This window comes from Dipteris shenzhenensis, chromosome 28 (genome assembly GCF_047967505.1).
Source record: "Dipteris shenzhenensis isolate YYH24624 ecotype China chromosome 28, Dip_SZ_1.0, whole genome shotgun sequence".
Lineage (NCBI taxonomy): Eukaryota > Viridiplantae > Streptophyta > Polypodiopsida > Gleicheniales > Dipteridaceae > Dipteris > Dipteris shenzhenensis.
The window spans coordinates 47,269,268-47,292,605 of NC_141623.1; the positions used below are offsets into that span (position 1 = coordinate 47,269,268).

Genomic DNA, 23,338 nt, shown 5'->3' on the forward strand with positions numbered 1-23,338 from the left:
TAAAAATTGAACGATTGGTAAGGCACCCCCGGTTCCCTGACGGCCGCCAAGCAGTCCTTACGGCCGATTCTATTCCTCCTTACCTTACTAGTGGAAACAGAGGCGGCACTGGTGACGGCGGAGCAATGCAGACAACACTGACCAATAGGACTCATTGAGACAGCAGACCTGAGGACTAGAGAAAGAGACACGGCAGACTCACCAATGGGTTTAGACACACATCAACTAGGGGACCTTTCCTCCATGCTCAATGGATCAAGGACACGATTGACGGGAGTGACACTGACATTTGTTTCATCGCAAGGCCATAGCTAGGAGACCACAGCGGCCTACCTTGACAAACGTCAACGCTCCATCTCGCGCTTTTTGCCAACGGCAGCCTCATACATCGACTCCTTCCCCTAGGCCTGACATACCACGTGCTCCCAGATGCCCACCAAAGTGTCACAATCCACCATCCTCTCCATGAGCTTAAGTATTTTTCATATTTCTCTCTTTATATATTGGTCTCATTATGACTATTTCTCTTTGTTGTATTTGTCATGGGTGTTGATGCCCATTTAGAGGCTCACCCCTGCAGATCGTTGTATCAGGTTCTTTCAATCTCATAGACCCTTCGGTCTTTTGAAGACTTATAATAAACTCTCTTTCTTTCTCTAGTGGTTGCCTCACTAAGGCCCACATAACCACTCTATTGGCTTACTAGGCCCAATTAAACACACACTTGCGAAGATCAGCTGGTAGGCCAGCCATACCTGGTCATCCAGTTGTGTAAGCTGCCCAGAAATCCACAACACAAAACCTCAACTTGGAGGCTGCCAACAAAAGGAGTGCACTAGTATCATGTACTTGAAGGATGCATCCAATCGGGAATCATGTTATGCAGTTCAGTTCTTCACTACATCGTTGTACAAGTATACTGGTCTTTAAAGTACATCTAGTCATATGGCTTATGTATGCACTTCGACATTATAGCACTTAGTGCTTCGCGAATCTCACACACCAACAAAAACTCCTCTTTTTCATTTTCACCATTGAAGAATCCTATCCTCCTTTTTGTGCTGAAGTTACCTACTACATCATACGGTACATCCATCTCTCCTCTGCGTCATTTTGTACAAATGACAGTTCAGCTGGAATCTGCAGCCACCTACTTCAAAGCTTGCAGATCCTGGTTCAACATTGCAATCCTAGTCTGAAGAAGAAAATGTTGAGCAATCCTAGTCTGAGAAGAAATTGTCACACACATATCTAGGTTGCAGATGCAGTACAATAAAGGCATCTTTCATAACAACAATAATACCCTTTACATTTGCTTTGGAATCATTTCTCCCGAGAACCTAGGCCTATTTACAACTGGAGGTTTCTGCCTCAAGACTTTGGCTGTCATTTACAGATGAAGAGCAGATACTATAAGTCATGTACTAGACCATGCAATGCAGCCAGTTTCACAAACAAAGAATAAACATATACATCAACTCCTGCCAGCAACAGGTAGCACTTCAACCAGTGTCTTCACATTTCAACAAACATGAAGCCAGTATACTTAGGACGGCTTAAATATGTGTCGAGGCCAATTAAAAGAGTCAATAACATAGTGCAGACCATGACGTCTAATTTACTGCTCAAAAGATGAACAGAATTACTCTAGTACACATATTCACAATGAATGTGCTTCTAATGTGCCTACTATTTGTTTGTTTTCTGGCATATGCCTGCTACATTGTTAGTCTGTGACAAATGCCTGCTGCATTGTTAGTCCAGCGGCATGCAAGTCCACTTAAATATACCGGAATATTTACACAAACTTCAGAACCGCAGCTCGCTCACCTTGTTTAGGTAGAGGATAGTCTGGTAGACTAAATGATGGCCCAAAGTGAGTAAATGCATCTAATGCATCACATCTCCTTCATTCAAACTACTGGTGCCATATAGAGGATAAAGAATAATCTCTTGAAAAGTTGAAAGAGAGAACCAACTCACCTGTCACAATGTACAGAGATCATTTAAAAAAACAGCAGCAGCTGTAGTCTTGACGTTGCTGCCGTGCTATCAATAATTGTCACTTATTTAGAACCCAGACTGCAACATGCTAGTTGCATTAGCAGAAAGTATTGCAATGACCACCAACCGGAACACTTTGCACTTGCTCTATTGAGAAACGCAACATGATCAGCATCTTGACATATCAATAACTACCAAAACGGAGTTGCAAAAAGAAATACAAAAGCCTTCTGCTCTAAAAGCATTAAAAATTCACAAACCAAAAGCTGAACCTACATAAGCCATAAACACTGAAGAAACAATTCAAGATTACAATACAAGCAACCAACGTCGAAAGAAAGCGCTCTTTTAAAAAGATGCTCATACGCATTTTACAAACTTTAAATCATTGCACTTAATGCGGGAAATGAGTTTTCGATAGCCCTTTCATTAATCTGTTACACCTGCCTATCATTGCATGAGCTTAAGGCTTCTACACATGACCTTCTTCCACTTTGACGGAGAACCATCAAAATCTATTAAGTTCGTTCCCATTTGCTTCCATCCATAAGAGGCTTACAAGAAACCAGAATACAAATGGGCAGACAATACACAACGATGTGAGTATCAGGAGCGACATAAACCTTGAAGGTGTCAAACCATGCACTTCATTAACCCTTCCTTTTATGCGATTGAGATACCTCTTTGAAATTACAACCAATGGTGACCAACCATGGAGCACCTTAGGCTAAAAATTAGGACTGCAATCTGCAATCATGGACAATCCATGAGATAACCTGCATTAGAAACCAAAATTGCTCACCACATTGTGACGTTCTCCATGTTAGATAACAACCTGGACTGCTCCTCTGCAAATGCTAAGTGATTCAACCTCCGTGCTATTCAACTTAGTACTCAAATCTGACCCAGGACAACCACCAAGCACTTGGCCCGGACCAAACTGAAAACATTCATCAGATGCATTTCCAGCCAATTGAATATCTGCCTCACCATAAATATTCTCCGCAATTGCCCTGGCCTGGCTCCTAGGTTTCTCTCTTTTCATAGATGTCCCATCATCTGGACCTTCTTTGTCAGCTGCCTCACTTCTGGAAGCCTTTGAGTTGTAAACCAAGGAGTCATCCTTATCATCATCCCCTTGCTTACTCCCACTTGATGGTACACTCAGCATACTGATCGAAGGATTGACCCAAACAACCTGAAGAAATGTTCCTTGAAACCACCTCCCTTGAAGGAAGGCTTGCTCTGCAGCATGCCTTGAAAGAAAAGTTTACCCGAATTGTATTCCCTCCCTGTCAAATTACCATTAGATTTTTGATCCACGTCCTCCACTTCTAAATTTGACACCTCTCCAAAAGTTGAGAAGTGGTCCTTCACACTTTTAATCTGCAAGAAGGGCAAAGATCAGGAGGAAGAAAAAAGGAGGCGGTATCAAGAGAAAACAAAGCAATGGAGATATATGCACCTTGTACATAGATGTAGCACCAGAAGTTTTAAGTGTAAAGAGAAAGCAAAGCAATGGCGAACAGAGTTTTTGTTATTATATGCACCTTGTACTTAGAATGTAGCACCAGGTCAAGGTTTTAAGTATAGATAGAATATGTCCTACATTTTGACAAAATGTCCATGTCTAGCAAATCAATGAGACAAAATGGGCTATTATTTCTTCACACATGTATACACATTTGTATCATCAATTTCTCCATAAAGGCACCGAGAAGAACGTTAAACTGCCATGAGGCAAAAAGTGTATAAAGAACCGCTCATATGTGAGCCTGTCGAGCCACTCAATGTCAGAAACAACATAATAAAAAGAAATGAGTAGCTGGTAGCTGGAGTAATACACGGATCCAATATTGCAATCAGCCAAGCATGATTATAGGGATCAATAACCAAAGTGAACTTCTAGTTCCCGCAATGCCCATGGTTTCTAGCGGCAATAATTAAGAGTCGTCTTTACACAAATGTTTATACGCTAACTCGCTTTCCTTCTGAGTTATGCTAAAATTGTGCAACCAACACATCTTGCATTTATTGCAAGCCCTTTTCTTGATTTACCGGCCTGGATTGAAGCTTTGTGAAAGTGAAATGTGAAACCCTCATGAAATCGAGATAGTACGCCCTTACACTCCTTGTGTTGCTCTATGTGAGCAGCCAAAGGAAGTACTTACCACTGACTGAACTTATTGTGGGTTGACCAAATATAGATGGGACTACCATGTGCGATTGCACTTGTAATGCAAGCCCAAATCCCATGGAGGATACAATATCCGCACTTTTTTTTCCAAAGAAAGGTAAATTCTATTAATGCTCGAAGAAAACCATACAACCAGCTTCCACAAGGAGCTGTCGATGAAAACAAGAAAGAAACAGGTTGCCGAGCTACAAGGACGACACCCGTTTCCGGATCTCATGGCACCTTGCCTATAGAGATTATGAAACAGGAGCTAGCAACCATGGTGGTGGTCTATATACCTAGCGAATACCCCTCTCGGCGGATAGGGTGTAGAAGATGTATGCCGGCCAAATCTGGCGAAAGCCCTCTCATCTCTCAGTTATCGCTCTTGAGCGTAGAGTACCGCGCTCCCAAATGGTGCGCAAGGTGAATATGATATCCTGCCAAATGGCTACTAGGGTAGCCATTGGAGAAATTGCCTAACCTCCCCATCACCCGGCTGCACCGGGTGACCCAGACGTTCCAAGCAATAATGCTGAAAACGGTCTCCCAAACACCATCCTCCAAGAGAGATGGTGGGCGTGGGCGGGAGGGCTGAACTGCCTCATGAATCTCAATCTGGGAAACCTACTGCCCATGTATCCTGTAGGCCGGCGTCCCAGGGTTGATCGCAAAGGCGTGGCCTCCCTCAGTGAGCCAAGCCACCATTCCCCACGTGAAATCATCCTCCACGTGCTAGCTACAATCCTAAAGGAGGCCAACATATCTGTTGTACGACAAGGCAGCCCAAATAACTCCATCCCACACAACCAATGCATCTATCACCTATCCTCATCTGCTCCAGCCAAGACCCATGGACAGGCCCCCATGCGCCAATAGCCAGAAGAAAAGAAATCTTCCATGAACGCAAACATTGTCCAAAGGCGGCGCCAAAAGCGGCCTATGACCTCTCGCGGGACTTCTTGCTCTAGCCAGTGACGTTCCCTTGTGGGGGACCACGCTGCTGCCTCAAGCTGTAAACGGCGCCCAATACGAGTAGTGTACGAGAAGAAAGAGACCTCCTCCACCCGGTCCAAGTGCCCAATGCGGGCTGGCCACAACCACTCCCCTAGGTCCCACTGGATGTCACATAAAGGTCTGCCCTCCCAGAGCCATAAGCACCATATTGCTCCCTTTGGGGTCGACAAGACTATGGAGAGGTCAATGTACCAAGTCCTGCCCATGCGGCCCACAATCCTGGCCCTCTGCCACTCTTAGTCTGCTAAGTCACCTCTGTCTCCTCCTCCAATAAAATATCCGCACTACCTCCTTTGGTATGCATTTATTCAAACCAAATGCAAATAGTGCGAGCTAGAATTGCGATTTCTATTTCACTCACTTGAGCTGACAAATGTAAGTAGAAAAGTGTGTTTGCCACATGCAGCAAAGGGGAGCATGCAAGCCATTTACTAACGAGTACATGTGGTCATTATGGCTTAAAGTCCTTGCATTCCACATGTCTTTCCCTTTCCTTTTCTGCCAAGAACAAAGGGATTTCTTGACGGCGAAGGGGATTTCATGGAGAGGAATGTAAGGGTATGAGTGAGAGTGTAGGGTAATGCATGCAGGGGTTCAGAGAAGAGGCAATGGTCCAAGGTGGAGATGTTCGAGCTCGTAACAAAAATTCATTACATGCAATTTCTCGCTCCCCATTACCTTTTTTGGTCCAAAGTTGTTTTGGGGCAGCCACATGGAGCTATATGGAGGGGGTTGTTCACAACATCTATTACCAATGGACATGGGTACAGATCATTGCGGATAAGTGAGCAAGGATTAGTGTTATATGGTGCTATATGAACACGTTCCGAGAACTGTACAAAGGCGTGCGTGCGTGGGTGTGGGTGTGTGTGTGTGTGTGTGTGTGTGTGTGTGTGTGTGTGTGAGAGAGAGAGAGAGAGAGAGATTTCCCCCCCAAAAGTTAAGAGTGTGTGCACGCGCATGCGTGTGGGTGGGTGGGCGGGGGGGGAGGGGGGGGGGTCAGAAAGAAATAAAGGAAGAAAGAAAGTTTATTAAAGGACTTCGGAAGACCAAAGGGGCTATGAGACTCAAAGAAGCCTGATATTTGATCTCAGGGGCGAAGGCACTAAGCAGGCATCAACACCCGTAATGAATACAAAAAGAAACATCCACATAATGGCACCAATACATAGAGAGAAAACTCTTCGAGCTCAAAGGACAGAGTTGGCGAGGCGTCAACCATGAGAAGGGGGTGTCGCTGTGTGAGGTGGTTGCGGTGGCATAAAACCTGTGATAGAGCGCTACGGCTGTAAACATGTGTGGTCCGTTGTGGTCTCCTGGCTATGGCCCTGCGGCGAACAAGTGCCACTATCACTCATGTGGGTCGTGTCTCCAGTCTGGTGAGCATGGAGGAAAGGTGCCCTAATATGATTTGTGTCTCAGTCCGATGGCGAGTCTGTCGCATCTCTGGCTCAAGTCCTCACGTCCACCGTCTCCGTGAGTCTTGTTGGTCAGTGCTATCTGGCTGGAAAAAATCAATGATCATGCTCTGAGGAGTCTGGTTGTATGCCTTGATCTCGCCTACGTGCCCGAAGCAATCGCTCCCAATGTCAAACAGGCTCATTGATGAAGGCTGCCAAGCATCTCTGATCTAGGTAGAAAGGATATTGGATAGGGGTCCAAAACCATCCCTGAAGAGGCGATGATAGCAACCATTGATCTCATAGTACAAAGGGCATCTGAAAGTGAAGTGCCCCCCTGACTCGATCTCCCAGTGATTGCATAGGGTGAAAATGCGACCCTCTCTTGGTATACCCTCCGGCCAACCACTCTCAATACGAAGACGGTGTGATGAAACGCAAAGCTGTCCAATTAATATCCTCAAGGAGTGAGAGAGGTGGATCCGTGTCACGTGTGTATCCTGGCGGATCAATAAAGCAAGCAATCGTCTCTTTAAAAAATGAGCTTTAGGAGCTTGCGAGGTGTCAACTAGGTTCGGAATGTGTGTAACTATGCATGGTCTCCTCGACCTCTATATCCGGTGGGCTATGTTAAGGGTGACTCCTTGTCTCGGGGGATCCGCCTCTGAGGAGGGCAGATATACGTCGAACCTCAATGGTGTGTGCCCTGTGGTCACTCCCATGTCGTGTGTGGAGTCTACGTCCCTCGGTCGGCAATATCATGTCGTCTCCCTCCACTGACCCACAATGCTTGCAGGTTAGCTAGCTCCTCCTCCTCCACACAATTGTGTCCAAGAGTCGGCTTAGAGGCATAAAGTCTATGACACGTTGCTGTGCTCGATCTGCCTCCACAGCCTGTGATGCTATATTTGTCCACTGCTATCTGATCTGACGTAGTAGCATGTCCCGATACCGTCTCATCTCAATCAAATAAAGCCCAATGCAGATCTAGTCTTGAAAATGTATCAGTCATGGATTCTCTTAATTATTGGTTAGTATTGCTTAAATTCATCATTTTAGAAGCTCATGATCCCAAGTTTCAAAATCATCATACAAGGATTTTGAGGCATCGTCCCAACTGGGGCATGTGCTGCATATCTGATCGTGGGAAAGGACCTAGCAGCTGTGTCATGTATCATTGTCACTAGGATATCTGAGGCCCAGATGAGGTCTGCATCATTTCTAAGTAGATGTGAGAGCTCACGATCTAAGTGGCTCACATAGAGTGGGTCAAGAGCATGATCAAAGTGGATCTGGACAAGAGTGGATATTTGGGGGGGGGGGGGGGGAGGGGAGAGCGCTCTCCCTGTGGGTGGCATAGTAGCCGAGATGTTGAAAGCCACGTATGAGTGGTCAGCTCCGAGCGGAGGGGGGGAGGCACAATAAAATCATGTATCATTGATGCAAATGCAAAGGCCAGGGGACCCATCAGGTAATCTACTGTACTGGTCCCTCCTCAATGTGGAAAACAATTCAGTCCGCCAGATGATGGCCATCTCCGAAGGCCATTATATATAATCAGGTCATGGACTGCTCCTATCTCAAGTAGATGTTGCCCGTATCATGTCACGTGTGGTGCATCTGCTGAGTGACTCACAATCCCAAGCTTTGTTGGGTCTGCTCTAGAACTATGAGGCCCAACACCGCCATAATTCCCCTTCTTCTTTCTCCCCCTTGTCTGCTCTGTCCCGGATAATCACTCTACCATCCCTATAGGCAGCCCATTTTCCTGCTTGTCTTGCTGCCATTACACGTACGATACCCTCCCTTATGTGCTACTGCTGTAAGAGAGTGAGGTCATCATCCAAGTATATTTTGGTCCCCTTCAAGATTGCCCTCATAGTCATGAGGGTAGATCTTTCCATGGCAGTCCGAAGCTTCATGACTAGTGGTCTTGTTGGTGTGTCTGTCTTACCCACTCTCCAAGCTGTCTCGCACGTGAGATTGACTCCCATCTTGGTAAACAAGGCTTTAGCATCCGCCATTGGGGTGTCTCCCACTGTTAGGCCTCTTACTAGCACATTGCTAGCTCTTCTCTTTTCCTCCTCCAAGGCTTCAGAGATGAATTCTTTCTTTGGGGCTGTTGATCCCTTCTTCACCACAGCTGTCCATTCAAGCATTTCCTCCCTTCTTGAAGTGAGTTCTTGTGCAAATTCATCATGTTTACCATTCATGGTAGCCTGCATGGCTGTCATCTCTTTCTTGAGGCTGGCATTTTTTGTTCTGAGCTCATCTATGGTTTTGCAGCTCCCTTTCGAGTTCACTTTCATATCCTTCACCTGTTGTAGTTCAGTTTCCAAATTGTGCACTTTATCTTGGAGGTTGGTTTTCTCAGCTACGCACCCTGCTTTTTCCCTTTCCCGATCCTCTCGCTTTGCCTTCTCTTTCCTCCATTCATCCTGCATCTTCCCCCCTTCCTTGATTTCATGGAGTATCTTGTCCACATGGGCTCTCTCAGCCATTAGAGCCACATTCGTGGCCTCCAAACCATCAATCTTCTCGATTAGTGCAAGGCATATTTTGTTGAGGCAGGTTAACACATCTGTTGTTGGTTTATGAGCTGTCCCTACTGATGAGAGGGCTGTCATAGCTGTTTCCAGAGCTTGTTTCCCCCAAGTATCTTCTGCACATGCTCGTGCAGGCATTGTACAAAGTAGCTGAGTCTTGCAGCGGTGGAGAATAAAATGCAGCAATCTTGTGACTCACAATGAAAGTCGTGATGTTCTTGAGTTGTATCTTGAAATTCTTGATGAATGTGTGATGATTTCCTGTTGCTTGCAGGTCCACAAACTTGGGCAGAAGCTGAGGGGGATCCGAGGTGAATGTGTGTGAAGGAAGTGGTTTTGTCGGCGAGGCTAAAATGTGAGTGTAACTTGTGCCAAAATGTGCACATGGCAGAGGGGGTGAAGGTGTGCAAGAGGGCCAAACGTGGCCCTTGCACCTTGAAATCGGGGCCCTAGGTAGGGACCTGGGCTACACCCGCAGCCAAGCTTGGCAAGGCCAAGCTACGGGCTGCCCAAGGCTGCTGCGCAGCCTGGCGCACAGCCCGCGGCAGTTCCAGCAGCATGGCGGGGGACATATGGCCCAGAGTTGTAGTCGCAGGAGGCGCTTGCCTCAGAAAGGGCACGAGCAGGGTGCAGTTAGGTACAAACAGGGTACGACCATGTACGGGTGGAGGTACGGCCAGGGTACAGGCTGAACTAGAAGCAGGGTATGGGCGACGCTGAGCAGCTAGAGGCTAGGGGCTGAGGGGGCTGAGGGGGCTGAGGGAGAAAGAAAGAAAGAAAGTTTATTAAAGTCTGCTAAAGACCGATGGGTCTATGAGATTGATAGAAAACCCGATACAATGAGCAAAAGGGTGGAGCTACTAAGCGAGCATCCTAACCCATGCTGGAGAAAACTATGTAAACATAGTCAATGATATCATCATGCGTGTCAACCTAGTCATACAACATCCTTGGCATCATCATCCCCATGGAAGATGCAGTCTAATCAAATGTCAAGATACACCTGACAATGGACTAGGCAATGTAGGCAAGAAGCCCGTGATAGATCGATGTTTGCTATCTTGATGAGTGGTCCGTCCTACCCTCCTGTGACACGACCCCAGCACTCCTGAAACCTCTGAACTGCAAATAAACACAAGAACAGACCAAACATGAGGAATCTGAGCAAGTTGCTCACCACCCAACCATGACACCTACGGGATAAGATCTCGAATCGGGAGATGTCCCCTCCGAGCCATGAGCTGAGCTACTGGCACGAACTCCCAATCAGATCCTGACCAACCTGGTGTCCCATATCGATGTTTGCTATCTTGATGAGTGGTCCGTCGTGCCCTCCTGTGACATGACCCCAGCACTCCTGAAACCTCTGAACTGCAAACAAACACAAGAACACACCAAACATGAGGAATCTGAGCAAGTTGCTCACCACCCACCATGACACCTACGGGATAAGATCCCGAATCATGAGATGTCCCCTCCGAGCCATGAGCTGAGCTACTGGCACGAACTCCCAACTAGATCCTGACTAGCCTCGTGTTCCATACCATCACGTGGCGCCTAGAGACCTTGGATCTGCTACTAGACCTTGGGCTACGCTAAGATGCAGCACACGTCCGCGACTCAATCCAGGATCAGACCTAGCACTAGGGAACTAGACTTGCTCCCATCAGCTCTCTAAAGACTGAACCTCGGGACCCCCTTTATAGGCTCGGGCCCAATGCGCCAAAAATAGCAGAGACCCCTATTTGGTTCGTACCCTTGCCACTCAACCCAAGAATCAAGCCTGCCTAGCCCTAAGCCTCCCCAGGCTACCTGAGCTAGTCTTATGTACCCCAGATACCAATCCGTGCAGATGACATACTTCCCCTCCTCTAAGAACTCACTTCTGAGTTTGTAAGAAAACCCAGCAATGTCCTCTGGAGGTTAGGTAATGTCTCCCATGTTGCATCCTCCTCAACACGATCCTTCCACTTGATCTTGTATTCCGTGATAGTTCTATGCCTGATCTATCTTTCACGAAATTCAAGAATACTCTAGGTTCGTGTGGAATAAAAGTCAAATCAGTAACTTCTATTATTTCTTGAGGAGAAACAAGCTCATCATCAGCACCCAGTAACTCTTTCAGTCTACTAACACGAAAAACTAGATGGACCTTAACATCAGGAGGCAATTCTAGTTTATATGCAACTGGTCCAATTCGTATATAATCTTGAATGGACCATAGTATCTCGGGGATAATTTCGAAACCAAACCAGTACTCAGGCTCTTGGATTCCTTGGGAATACATAAATATACCATCGTTCCGTCAGAGTACTCTCTGGGTGAACGATGTCTATTAGCATAAAATCTATCCCGATCTTGGGCACTTCTAATAGACTCCTTGACAAAGTGCAACATTTCCTATATGTCTTGCAAGAATGTCCTTGCAGCATCATTGTTTATTCCCTTGAGCCCGGCCATATCTAGTGACTTAGGTTGGAACCCGTACATAAGCATAAAAGGACTATAGCCTGTACTTCAATACTTTGCACTGTTGTAAGCAAATTCTATCATGGGGAGATAATCTCCCCATGAAGACTATCTCTTAGAAACATATGCTCGAAGCATATCTTCAATCAATTGGTTAACCTTCTCTATGCTGCCATCGGATTGTGCATGATCTGAGGAACTCATACTTAGAGCAGTTTCCAACTTCTCAAAAACAAGTGTCCAAAAGTTACTTGTAAACGAGTCCCGATCGCTAACTATGTCTGAAGGCAAACCATATAGCTTGAACAATTGGCCCATAAACTCATAAGCTAACTGAATAGCTGATATGGTCCACCTAGTAGATAAGAATCTGGCCATCTTTGTCAAATAGTCGACTATGACACGATGACCCTTGCATGTTCTAGGCAAACCCATAATAAAGTCCATGGAAATACTTCCCCATTTATTACCTGGGATTTGTAAGGGTTGTAATAAACTCGCGCTTCTAAGGCGTTCCGCTTTAGTAACCTGACAAACCCGACAACCTACCACATAGCTTTCAATAAATGCACGCATCTTAGGCCAATAAAAGGTACGTACAAGAGAGAGAGTCCAATGTATGCCTGGATGTCCAGCACAAAGAGCATCATGACACTCCTAGAGAATCTTGGATCGAAGATCCGAAACATCTAGCACACATATCTTTCCATTCCGGAACAGCAAGCCGTTCCTAATCATCCACTGACCTCCCGCCGCCTGTACCATAGGTGGCACAATCCCTGAGTCCTGGACAACCATGGAGCTCCCATCCTAGACCTCCTACCAATAAGAACTGAAATGACTATCAGTTTGTGTAAAGCCCTCTCTAGGATTGAAATAGGTCTGAGGATATTTTCATAAATGACATAGCATTTACAAACTTGACTTGACTTAAGGCATCCGCCACACTATTCAAGGAACCCTTTCGATAAGGTACATCAAAATCAAAATCTTGCATTAACTCTGCCCATCTAGCCTTTCTTTTCCTCAATTCCGACCCATCACACACATACTTGATTGACTGATGATCTGTCAATACAAGAAACTTTGAACCATACAAGTAGTGTCGCCAAACCATTAGAGCATACACTACTGCATACAGTTCTTTCTCTAGTGTGGGCCAACAATATCGAATCTCATCTAGCTTTTTACTTTCAAAAGCTACAGGTCTGCCCTCTTGGAATAAAGCTGCCCCAATCGCAAAGTCACTCGCATCAGCCTCTAAAACATAAGGTCGGGTGGGATCAGATAGTGAAAGAACAGGGGCTTCCTTGATAGTTTGCTTCAAAATCTCAAAAGCCTTGTTCAGTGTATCATTCCAAGAGATCGGCTGGGTAGAGGGTGCCATGATGTTAGAATAATCACGCACAAACTTCAGTAGAAAGACCGTAAATCCTAGAAAACAACGAAGTTGTTTCACTGTCTGAGGGATGAGCCTTTCCAAAACCTTTTGGATACGATCTAGATCAATGTTGATACCTTCAGAAGAAATCTTTTGTCCTAAGTAAATGATCCCCCTCATAAAGAAGTCACATTTACTCATCTTGGCATATAGCTTATGCTGTCTTAAAAGAACTAAGACAATCCGGAGGTGTCCAATGTGATCCTCTAACGATTGGCTATATATATTTTCTTGCCACGGCTGAAAATGAGAGTTAACCCCCCGCACTTACGGGGAGGTGAGTATATGTCCCGTGAATTTTCTAATTTTCTAGCAGCCCAAGGCATAACATGTCAATGCATAGTGTATACTCCGCAACAGAATGGAGTTGCATAGTACTTTGATGGAAATGGCCGAATGTATGCTTAAAAGGACATCTTTGCCCAACAAGTTTTGGTTGGATACAATTATGTGTACCAACAATTATGTATTTGATTCCTTGCTGCCACTCTTTCAGTCAAATACAGATTCAAACCAGCCTTTGCAAGGTTCACATATCCAAGCTTCTAGCTCCTCATGATGCCCATGTTCAACCTGATTGGCAGCCACTTGATGGTCATGCTATTGAACAGGCAGTTGCGGAGAAGTGCACTCTCGTTAGACAGCAGAAAACAGTCCCAAGGTGGCTCTTGGATACTCTCACAGACAGCAAGCAAGCTGAGCCATTGGCTGCCCACACAAGACATGCCTAAAGGCAGATGCATAGCAATTTCCTTGATGTTGCATTGGACACTCTAAGACAAGGATCAGCACTGGCTGAGACGCTCATCCCCATCCTACTTGTCATTTCTCATCACTCTAATACAAGGATCAGCACTGGCTGAGACTCTCATCCCCATCCTACTTGTCACTTCTCTTCACAAAACACATATCCACTTGCTTGGTAAATTCATTTACTGCATGTCTTTATTTTTTGAAATTCCAAGTTTGGAAAAGAATGCATATGCTTTCCTACTATTCAGTTAGGTACTAGTTGGCTAGGGTCTAGCATATGAGGGTGGACCACCACTGAAGGGCTTATGGGCATTATTCTCCCACAAGTTCGTATGTATCTCTGTATGAGAAACGCAAAGACCACACCCCGCCCGAGTACCCAAACCTAGGACCAATCAAATGCATAGAATGCATATCGACCCGGCAACTGTTAAAGAGAATGTTTATAGTAGCCTTGGGTGTGGGCCTATAAACATGAAAGAGGCAAAGAGGTACAAGACAAGATGACAAACAAAATGGACCTAATAGGTTATGTAATAAGGCCAACCAAACTCAAACTAACCTAGACTAGCCCTTTGACTAGAGCTATCTGTCAGAAAACCAAGGGTGAAAACAAAAGTAAATTTGGAATAGTATTGACCACCTGAACTCAATTTATTAGTCACGCAAATAAAGAGTGGTTAAAATAACCTTCGTCCACAAATTCAGCATGTGACACGTGGCACCTACCTATATTATTAAGATTGCTCAGATTTATCTCTTTTTTTTTGTGAGCAACTAGTATTGGTCACCCAAACTGAATTTATTAGTCAAGCAAATAAAGAATCGTTAAAATAACTTTAGTCCACAATTTCAGCATGTGACACGTGGCATGCTAATGTGGTATGCCAACGTGGCATGCTGATGTGGCAGCCATGATGTGTGGCATTGGATGCTGATGTGGCATGCTGATTTAGCATCCATGACATGGAATTGGGGGCACATGGCAGCCATGACATGTGGCATTGAACACATGGCAACCCATGAGATGGCAAAGGACGTGTGGAGAGCCCATGGCACCACTTGTCGCTGCAAGAACTCAATTCCCCATGCACCCCAACATTTTCCAAGGGGGCCACTCCTCTAAGCCGTTTTAGGCACAAAATCCCAAGTTTCAAGCAGGCCCCTATTGCATCTATAAAGGAACCCCCCCCTTCATTTGGACTCTCTCAAGCACGGCAGGAAATCACGTAGGCTGACACATCCGAAGAGATGGGCTTTCCTTTTGCATGGGAGCTTCTCTCCAAGGGGAAGCAACCCATTCCCATTTAGATCCAAGTGTCTAGCACAGTCTCGATCCGGCGGATGATATGTCTTCTCTATCCATGCCCACCACATCCATCTTATTCACCCCACACACTGTGCGAGCTGCATTGTGCCGGCTCCACAACCGGAAAGCTCAAGACCATGAAGGGCTGCAAACCAAGTACTTTGCACAGAGGCAGGAGGTTTTGGCTCCGATCCTAGCACAGATGTTCAATCATGCGGTATGTCACAGCTTCCCATGTGCTTGGAGTACCACCACCATTGTGCCAATACACAAAGTAGGGGAACCCACGGACATGGGAAATTTGTTAGAAATGAATCCCTCTTCTTTACTTGTGTGTACTTCACAACCATGTGTGTGTGTGTGTGTGCGCACGTGCATGCGCGCACGCATGCCAGTAAATAGACAATGCTCCAAGAAAAATATAGAATCCACAAGAGTTATATTTCCGTCCAAAAGCGGAAATACAAAAGAGAGATGCAGAGTCCCACCAAACCGTGCTCCTTTGATCTTACCAAAAGCTCTCCTACTATCTCTTTGGCACTCTTATATCCCTGAGCCTTCGTGCTCCTCTCTGAGCTCGTGATCCCTGCACCTTACTGCCCTGGAAGACATCCTATGGTACAGCCCCTTGCTGAGCTAAGTCTGCAGCCCCTCAACTCCCAATTCCCCTCCCCCTCCTGGATGTAGGTCCAACTGGTGCTGCTCTGCTACTCCTTTCTGCTCTTGAGTGACTGCTCTGTTGGATGCCAGGTGAGGCCCAAATGGGCTCTTTATACAGGGCTCCAAGCCCCCATCCTGGCCGAGCTGGTAGGGGCTAAATAACCGACCCATTCAGCCCTACCAGCCGACCCAGGTGGTCTGTAAAACAGCCCCTGATGGGGGCAGAAAAATTGAGCGCTCGCTGGCCCAGCCTGGCCACTGGCATGCTGGCTGCGCTGTAAGATCCGCTCCTGCGAGCTTCCCCTCCCCCCCCCGCCGTTAGCTCTACCTCCCCCCTAGCTCCTCCCCTCGCCGCGACCACCCCCGCCCCCTCCCCCTCCGCCCTCGCCCCCCGCCCCCCCTCCCCCTCACCCGCCGCCCACCTCGCTGCGCCCTCGCCTCGCTCTCGCTCCCCCTCGCTGCTCTCTCGCCATCCGCTCCCCTCCAACCCGCCCCCTCGCTGCTCTCTCGCCCCGCCCCTCCGCTCCATCTCACCTCACCATCGCCGCCCCCCCCCTCGCCTCCACTCCCCCCCCCTTTCCCTCGTCTCAGCCGCCCTCACCCCCCCTCCGCTCTCGTCCACCCCGCCCCCTCCGCCTCACCTCGCTTCACCCAACCCCCCCCCCTCGCTTCACCTCACCCCCCCCCTCTCGCCGCTCCGCCTCACCCGCCGACCCCCCTCGCTTCACCCGCCCCCCCGCCTCCATTCCGCTCTCCCCGCCCCCCGCTTCACCTCTCCGCCCCCGCCACTCCAACCCCGCCCCCCCGCCCTTCCGCGCCCCCCCCGTTTTCCCCGCACCCCGCACCCTTCACCCCGCCCTCCGTTCCGACCCCCCCGCCCCCTCACTTCGCCTCGCCCGCCTCACACCCAGGCTCCACCTCCCGCTTCGTCCCCCCTTTTTGGGTGGCAGCCTGCTCCTCATCAGAAGCTTGCAGTTAGTCTTGGCGGCCCAGTCGGACCCTCCCTCTCCAGATGCCTACCGCGTTATTCTGACAGAGCAACAATCATCTCGTGTTCAGGAGGTTGCCATTGACTTTGCTCGTACCTCTGTTTACGGTAGAGTCATTGGACACTCCCCCTCCAGGTCAGCCATCAGGGACTGGCTCCAGTCCACTCTCCTGTTAGAGGATGGCCATATTGAGGAGGTGGCCCTTATGGGAAGGGGCATCTTCTGGCTCAAACTCTCCAATGAGAAAGCTGCGAGCAACCTGATTGCCGGTTCCCCCACATCGGTGGATGGGAAGATTATCATGATAGTCCCGTGGTACCGTGGATTCAGCGCAGCGGATTTCGATGTTCGGTTCCGTATACCTCGCCACCCAGTGACACTAGTTTTTCCAGGGCTTGCTGCTGAGTTGCGACCGATTGTCAGGGACTTGGGCTCCCATTTTGGCTGGGTTATGCACGACACCTTTGCCGACGCGGTGACCACGGCAGGAGCCCCCCGAGTCCGTGTGGCTGTGGCGGATCCTGCGACTCTCCCTACAGTGATCGAGATTGTGACAGGTGCCGGCAGCATCACCCAGAGCATGATAGTCACCGGACAGCCAGGTCAGTGCCTGCGGTGCCACGGCTTTGGGCACTTGGCGGCTACTTGTCCACGCTTCGCCAGCTCGTCTCGACCCCCCCCGCCCCCGCCCCCTCCGCCCCCGCCCCCCCCCGGACAGCCACGTCAGGAGGAGCCGAGGCAGCCGGAGTCTGGTCCAGAGGTAGTGGGCGGTTGGACCGAGGTTAGAAGGAAAAGAGGAAAGAGCAAGAAGATTTCGGATAAAGGCAAGGAGGCAGAGGTTACCCTTCCTGCAGCAGCACCCCAGAGACCTGACAGGCAGCCGCCCCAGGGACCTGGGAGAGCTTCTTCTTCGACGGCAGCCCGCCCTCCACAGCCTCAGATCCCCCTCTCTCCCGCTCCCTCGCCCCTTTCCTCTCCGTCCCAGCCCCCTCCCCAGTTTCCCCCCCCTTCGCCCGACTCGCAGCTTCAGCCCCCGCCTCCTCTTCCTCAGTCTCCTCCTCCTCCCTCTCAGCCCCAGTTCCAGATGCATCCCCATCCCCCCCCCCCGCGGTCCCCCTCGCCTCTCCTACAGAGTTAGCTGCACCGTCGGCTTCCCAACCGAGTGCAGCCCCCGCTCCACCTCCTCCACCTTCTCCGCCAATTGCCTCCGTGGAGTCCGAGTCGCCTATCCCTCAGCCTCCTCCCCCTCCCCCCCCGCTGGCAGGACACCCGGAGTCTACACCACCAGTGGAGCAGGCTTCCCTTCCCGCTAGCCCCTCAGTGGCAGACTCAGATGGGTCTCAGCTCCAGGAGAGAGAGCTTCCTCGAGACTTTTACAGATCTGGCCCCTGGGACTACCTGGATGTGGCCGACCTTGGGACCTTCCCGGCTTGTCTCGACATCAGTATCTTCCTGCTCCGCAAAGGGGCGGATGGGAGGATTGCTGCCTTGGCTCCCAGGGATGGCCCTAGCTTCGCTTTCACGTTCCTCAGCGATGGCACCGAGACCTGGACAGACGACTCGGTTTGGGAGGCTCTCAGAGAGCAGACACACGCCCAGGTGTGCTCCTGGATAGGCCCGTCCGGTGGGCAGCTTCTCGAGACTCAGTGGTCCGAGGGCGATGTGCGCCTGCGGTGGCGTTGCGCCGCCAAACGCTTCCGACTGATTGTGATCCTCAGACCTCCCCTGTCATGGCCTCTCCCCCAGGATGTCAGAGCTTGGTCCCATCAGAAACTCCGAACCTTCTACGGGATGACCACTTCAGAGATCTCGAGCTGGCTCGAGAAAGCATTTGCTCATGGCACCAAAGGCCTCTCGCCATTGCTGAAGGTGTTGAAGAACGGGCAGGACGACCCCGTCTCCCCCTCCAAACCTTCTCATAAGCGGCAGCGCCTCCATTCCGATATGTGTGATTCTTCTTCGACTTCGACCGCGAGCAGACAGTTGTTCGCAACCCCCCATCCCTCTCCATGAGCCTACACCTCGTATCCTGGAATGTGAACGGGTTTCACTCTTCTGGCACCCGTGGTCCCAGGAAGCTCTTTTTGCGACAGGAACTTCAGCCTGCAGTGATTTTGGTCGTTTGGATGTACTTCTGCTCCAGGAGCACAAGCTTTCTGCGGCTCATTCCCGTAGCTGCGGGAAGGTTCTCCCTGGACGTTCCTACACTTATTGGGAGCCCTCGATCGGCGCACAGGGGAGGAGTGGGGGTGTCTGTACCTCCGTGTGCGAGCAGTTAGCCCAGGGAGTTTTCGGTCACGGCACGTTGATCCCAGGCCGAGCCCTTTGGGTAGGCCTGGATTTGGAGGGATCCAAAATAGGAATCCTCAACATTTATGCTCCCACAGACCTCCGATGCAGAGCCACCTTCTGGAGGACACTTGCAGGGATTCTTCCAGACATGGATTCCTGGATTGTTGGAGGAGACTTCAACAACCTGGAGACCTTGGAGGACCAGCAGGGCAGAGGTCCGGAGTTCACGGGTATGGCTCAGGCAGAGCAGTCAGCTTGGGACTCTTTCATCTTCGCGACAAGAGGGAGGGACAGTTGGAGAGACCCGTCCTTCCGGCGTTGGCACGGGAGCCTGGACTTCTCTTGGGGCTTCCGCAGGGAAGGAGGCAGACTCCTGGAGAGGCTTGATAGATTTTATGTCAGTGATTGGGCCATCAGCAGAGGCGGCCAGGCGGGTATAGTTCCAGGGACGACACTCTCCGACCATGCGCCTGTGCTCCTATCATTAGATTCGGCAGCCCAGACCCCCCCCCCCGATCATGCAGGATTCCCGACTCCATCTTCTCGAGGGTGGACGTGCGCAGCAGCATTTGCAGTCTTTGGGACAGAGACTGGGGGGAGGGCGTGGATCTGGTAGACTCAGTCGCGCAGGCTCTGCAGGAGTCCAGCCAGATCTGCCAGCTCGCAGCCTTATAGGTTCGACAGGATTGGTGGGGCAGAGAGAGAGCTCTTCGGAGGGACCTCGCCTCCATTCAGCGACTCCAACAGGCTTCCCCAGGCTCGGAGGAGCTTCGGATCCAGGCCCTTCGAGCCAGAGCCCTCCTGGAGGAGACACTCCAGCGTCGCTCCGAGTTTTCCTATCACGCCTCTCTCTCCTTCTGGGCCCGGAAGGGTGACCGGATGTGCAGGGAGTTCTTCAGGACGCATGGCCAGAGAGCTGCAGGTGATCAGCTTCGGAGTCTCAGGACAGCGGATGGTCACATCGTTACGGATCCGGGGGAGGTCCTGGGGTTGGCCACTAACTTCTACACGACCCTCTTCCAGCAGGAGCCGCTTGCCCCTCGTGCTAGTCGTGCCCGTGAGGAGGTGTGGAGACACATTCCATCCCTGGTCCAGCCTAGCATGCAGGCGACGTTGGCGCCGTTCACCTCGGATGAGATGTTGGAGGCCTTGATGGCTATTGACGGACAGAAATGCCCAGGTGAGGATGGGCTATCCCGAGCATTCTTCACCTCCTTCTGGGACCAGATTCATCAGCCCCTCCTTGCAGCTCTGCAAGGGATTTTCAGCAGCGGTCAGATGCCAGAGAGCCTTTCCTCGGGACTGATTTGCCTCATCCCGAAGGGAGGAGATAGACAGGAGATTCGCCAGTGGCGTCCGATCACTCTCCTTACCTCTGCCTACAAAATCCTCGCTAAGATGATCAGTGCCAGAGTTCGGCCTCTACTCCCAGACCTCGTCCATGACACTCAGACAGGCTTTGTCCAGGATCGCAGTATCCTGGATAATGTCTTCACCTTTTCAGAGGCGGCGGAGTGGGCTCAGCACAGCGGATCACACCTTGCCATTCTACTTCTCGACTTCGAGAAGGCCTACGATCGCGTGGACTGGTCCTTTTTGGAGGGGACTCTGGAGCGGCTAGGTTTCCCGGCAGGTTGGATTCAGGGTATCAAAGCTTTGTACACGACAGCGTCTAGCAGAGTCATCATTGGAGGCAGGATGGGTGAGCGCTTTAGCTTGGAGAGATCAGTACGTTAGGGCTGCCCCCTGGCTCCTTACCTGTTTCTCTTCTTCGCCGAGGCCATGACTTACTACCTTCGGGCGAGGTCCACAGGGCTCAGGGGTGTTCGCCTTCCACTCCGGGAGGACACGGAGCTTTTGGACTCGGAGTACGCAGATGATACAGCCCTTTATGTCCAGGACGATGAGAGGATGCTAGAGAGGGTGCGGATGGCCCTGGAGGTTTTCTGCTCGACGGCTGGTGCGAAAATCAACTGGAACAAATCCGTTGGTTTTCTCACAGACCCTGGGGCGTGTTCTCAGTGGGGGCGATTTCTGGGTTTCAGATGGATTCCACGTGGACAGACAGCTAGATACCTTGGCTTCCAGGTTGGCCTAGACATCACGCCAGCTCAACAGTTTCTCCCGGTGCTAGACTCCATCCGACGGAAGCTGGCTTTCTGGAGCACTGCTAAGCTCTCTCTTGCAGGTCGTGCCTTGGTAGTTAACCAGGTCCTCCTAGCCACGGCTTGGTATGTGGCTTCCTGCTGGTGCTTCTCGAGATCCAGCGCGGCACAGCTCAGGAGGTTGGTTCGGAACTTCCTTTGGTCTGGGGAGGATGGTCATAGAGATACCAGAGCCAGGGTTGCTTGGCAGACAGTCATTCTTCCGCAGGCTGAGGGTGGCCTGGGGGTCATTGATCCAGAGCTTCAGAGTCAGGCCTTGTTAGGCAAGCTTGTCATTCGCGGTTTGACCCCGGGGGGCAAACGTGGAAGATGTTACTTCAGCAGGGAGTCGGCTCTTGTGTCCCGCGCCGAGGTGGAGAGTGGCTACCGTCCCTCAGGTGGATCTTCACCTCCGCCCCGCTCACTCAGCCCCGCTCCCCACTCGTTCGTAGCCTCCTCATGGTTTGGAGGCGGCTCCGCCTCAGTCTCATTCAGTCCCCTCCCAGCTGTCAGGAGGAGATCGATCGCCAGCCGCTTATCTGGAACGGTCAGGTCAGAGATGCCGAGGGCCTTCAGTTGGGGGAGAGATCACATATCAGGTGGGACGGCTGGATGAGGGGGCTAGCCCGATCCCTTCGTGTTTGGAGGGATACGTACAGACATCTGGAGATGACTGATCTTGCAGACGCAGCTGGAGGTGCACGTGGAGCCCAGGCGAGACGCACGGAGATCGACGGTGCGATCCCAGCTGCTTGGTTGGTTCCACCTGAGCCTCAGATCCTCATGCCTGGTGACACCCGCTGGCTGGGACAGTTCACCCCCCGTGGCATTCCACTGGTGATCGCAGGACGTATGGATGACTCCTCTATCTCCTTCTTCGCGGTTTCTGGGGATGGACGACTCAGGAGAGAGGGTGCGCTCATCGACCCCCTACTCCTGTGGCAGAGGGTTCGGGTCGTAGGCCTCTTGGGGAAGGTCTGGCGTACCGACCCTAGCATCGAGCAGGACCAGGTGCAGCTTTGGCGTCTTTGGCTCTGGGAGGGGCGGGCCTTGTCAAAGCTTGATTGGGACCCAGGAGAGTGGTGGTGGCCAGAGATTGTGACAGGACAGGGGCCGACCTCCTTCTTCGCCTACAGTACGACTCTGGGCAGGCGAGTTCTCGGGAGGATGCAGAGCCGCCCCCCCACCCAGCGACCCAGCTGGTACGCACAGGGTATTTCCAGGTTCTTTTTGCAGGCATTCTGGAAGGCCTTGTGGGAGAGCTGGCGGCCGCGGAAGATCTCATACTTCCTGTGGCTTCTTGCCCACAAAGGTCTTCCAGTGGGGAGCTGGTTGAGGCAGATAGGCCAGGACGGATGTTGCCAGATTTGCCATGCGGATGAGGAGACACCAAAACACTGCCTGTGGAGCTGCACTCGCGCCCAGGATGTGTGGAGGTGGACTTTTGGGATTCTTACTCGCGCAGCACCAGAGCTAGGATTGATCACTTGGGGCGCGTTCTGTTGGTGCAGCACCGCACCTGGTCTTCATCACTTATTCGAGGCATGCCAGCAGGACCCCACTTTCCTTATCACACAGGGGACGTGGGGACCGCTCGAGGGTATCCCACAGCACCTAGCAAAGGCTGATACAGGAGTTCGGGAGAGGCAGCCAGTCTGGGAGATTATTAGCAGCATTACAGGGTGGCACATCTGGACCTCGCGCTGCGCGCAGATCCTCGGTGGCACCTCCTTATCGACTGCCCAGATCATGGCGGAGATTTGGAGTGAGATTATTCATACCCTCAGAGGCCAGTGGGACCAGATTCAGGGAGACTCCCGGGCTGGTCAGGAGAAGCGGAGACGCTTCCTCCGGGCTTGGGACACACAGGGCCTCTTCTTCGAGCAGACTACGCAGGGCCTTCGGTGGCACTACTCACCACCCCGATGGCTGTTCATTCATACTCGTCTTATCCCTCCGTGAGAGGATGGTTTATTTTGCTACCTTTTAGGGCTGTGTCCGATTTGTGAACGCAGCCCGTCAGCTATAAGCTGACCTCTTGTATCTTGTTCTCGAAGTAATATAATTAGCACTGTTTTTTCGGAAAAAAAAAAGCCTGGCCACTGGCAGGCTGCCACTGGCCCAGGCCTGTCCAGCCC

At 50.5% G+C, this 23,338-nt stretch overlaps 1 protein-coding gene across 2 annotated transcripts in view; it reads right to left on the reverse strand.

Moving 5' to 3' along the window:
• Nucleotides 1–1,501: 1,501 nt before the first annotated feature.
• The window catches only part of LOC147883628 (zinc finger CCCH domain-containing protein 27-like), a 67,673-nt gene continuing 45,836 nt past the window's right edge, over nucleotides 1,502–23,338 (reverse strand). The window contains exons 6-7 of one of the 2 annotated variants that reach the window (XR_015543754.1): nucleotides 2,807–3,390; nucleotides 1,502–2,151 (exon numbers count right to left, since the gene is read on the reverse strand). Coding sequence is in view for 1 of the 2 variants with exons in the window: in XM_087399302.1 (XP_087255428.1) it covers nucleotides 3,169–3,390 (222 nt within the window). In the remaining variant the exon portion in view is untranslated. Of the gene's footprint in view, nucleotides 2,152–2,409; nucleotides 3,391–23,338 lie in introns of those variants that run through there. The other variant, XM_087399302.1, reaches the window with a different exon arrangement.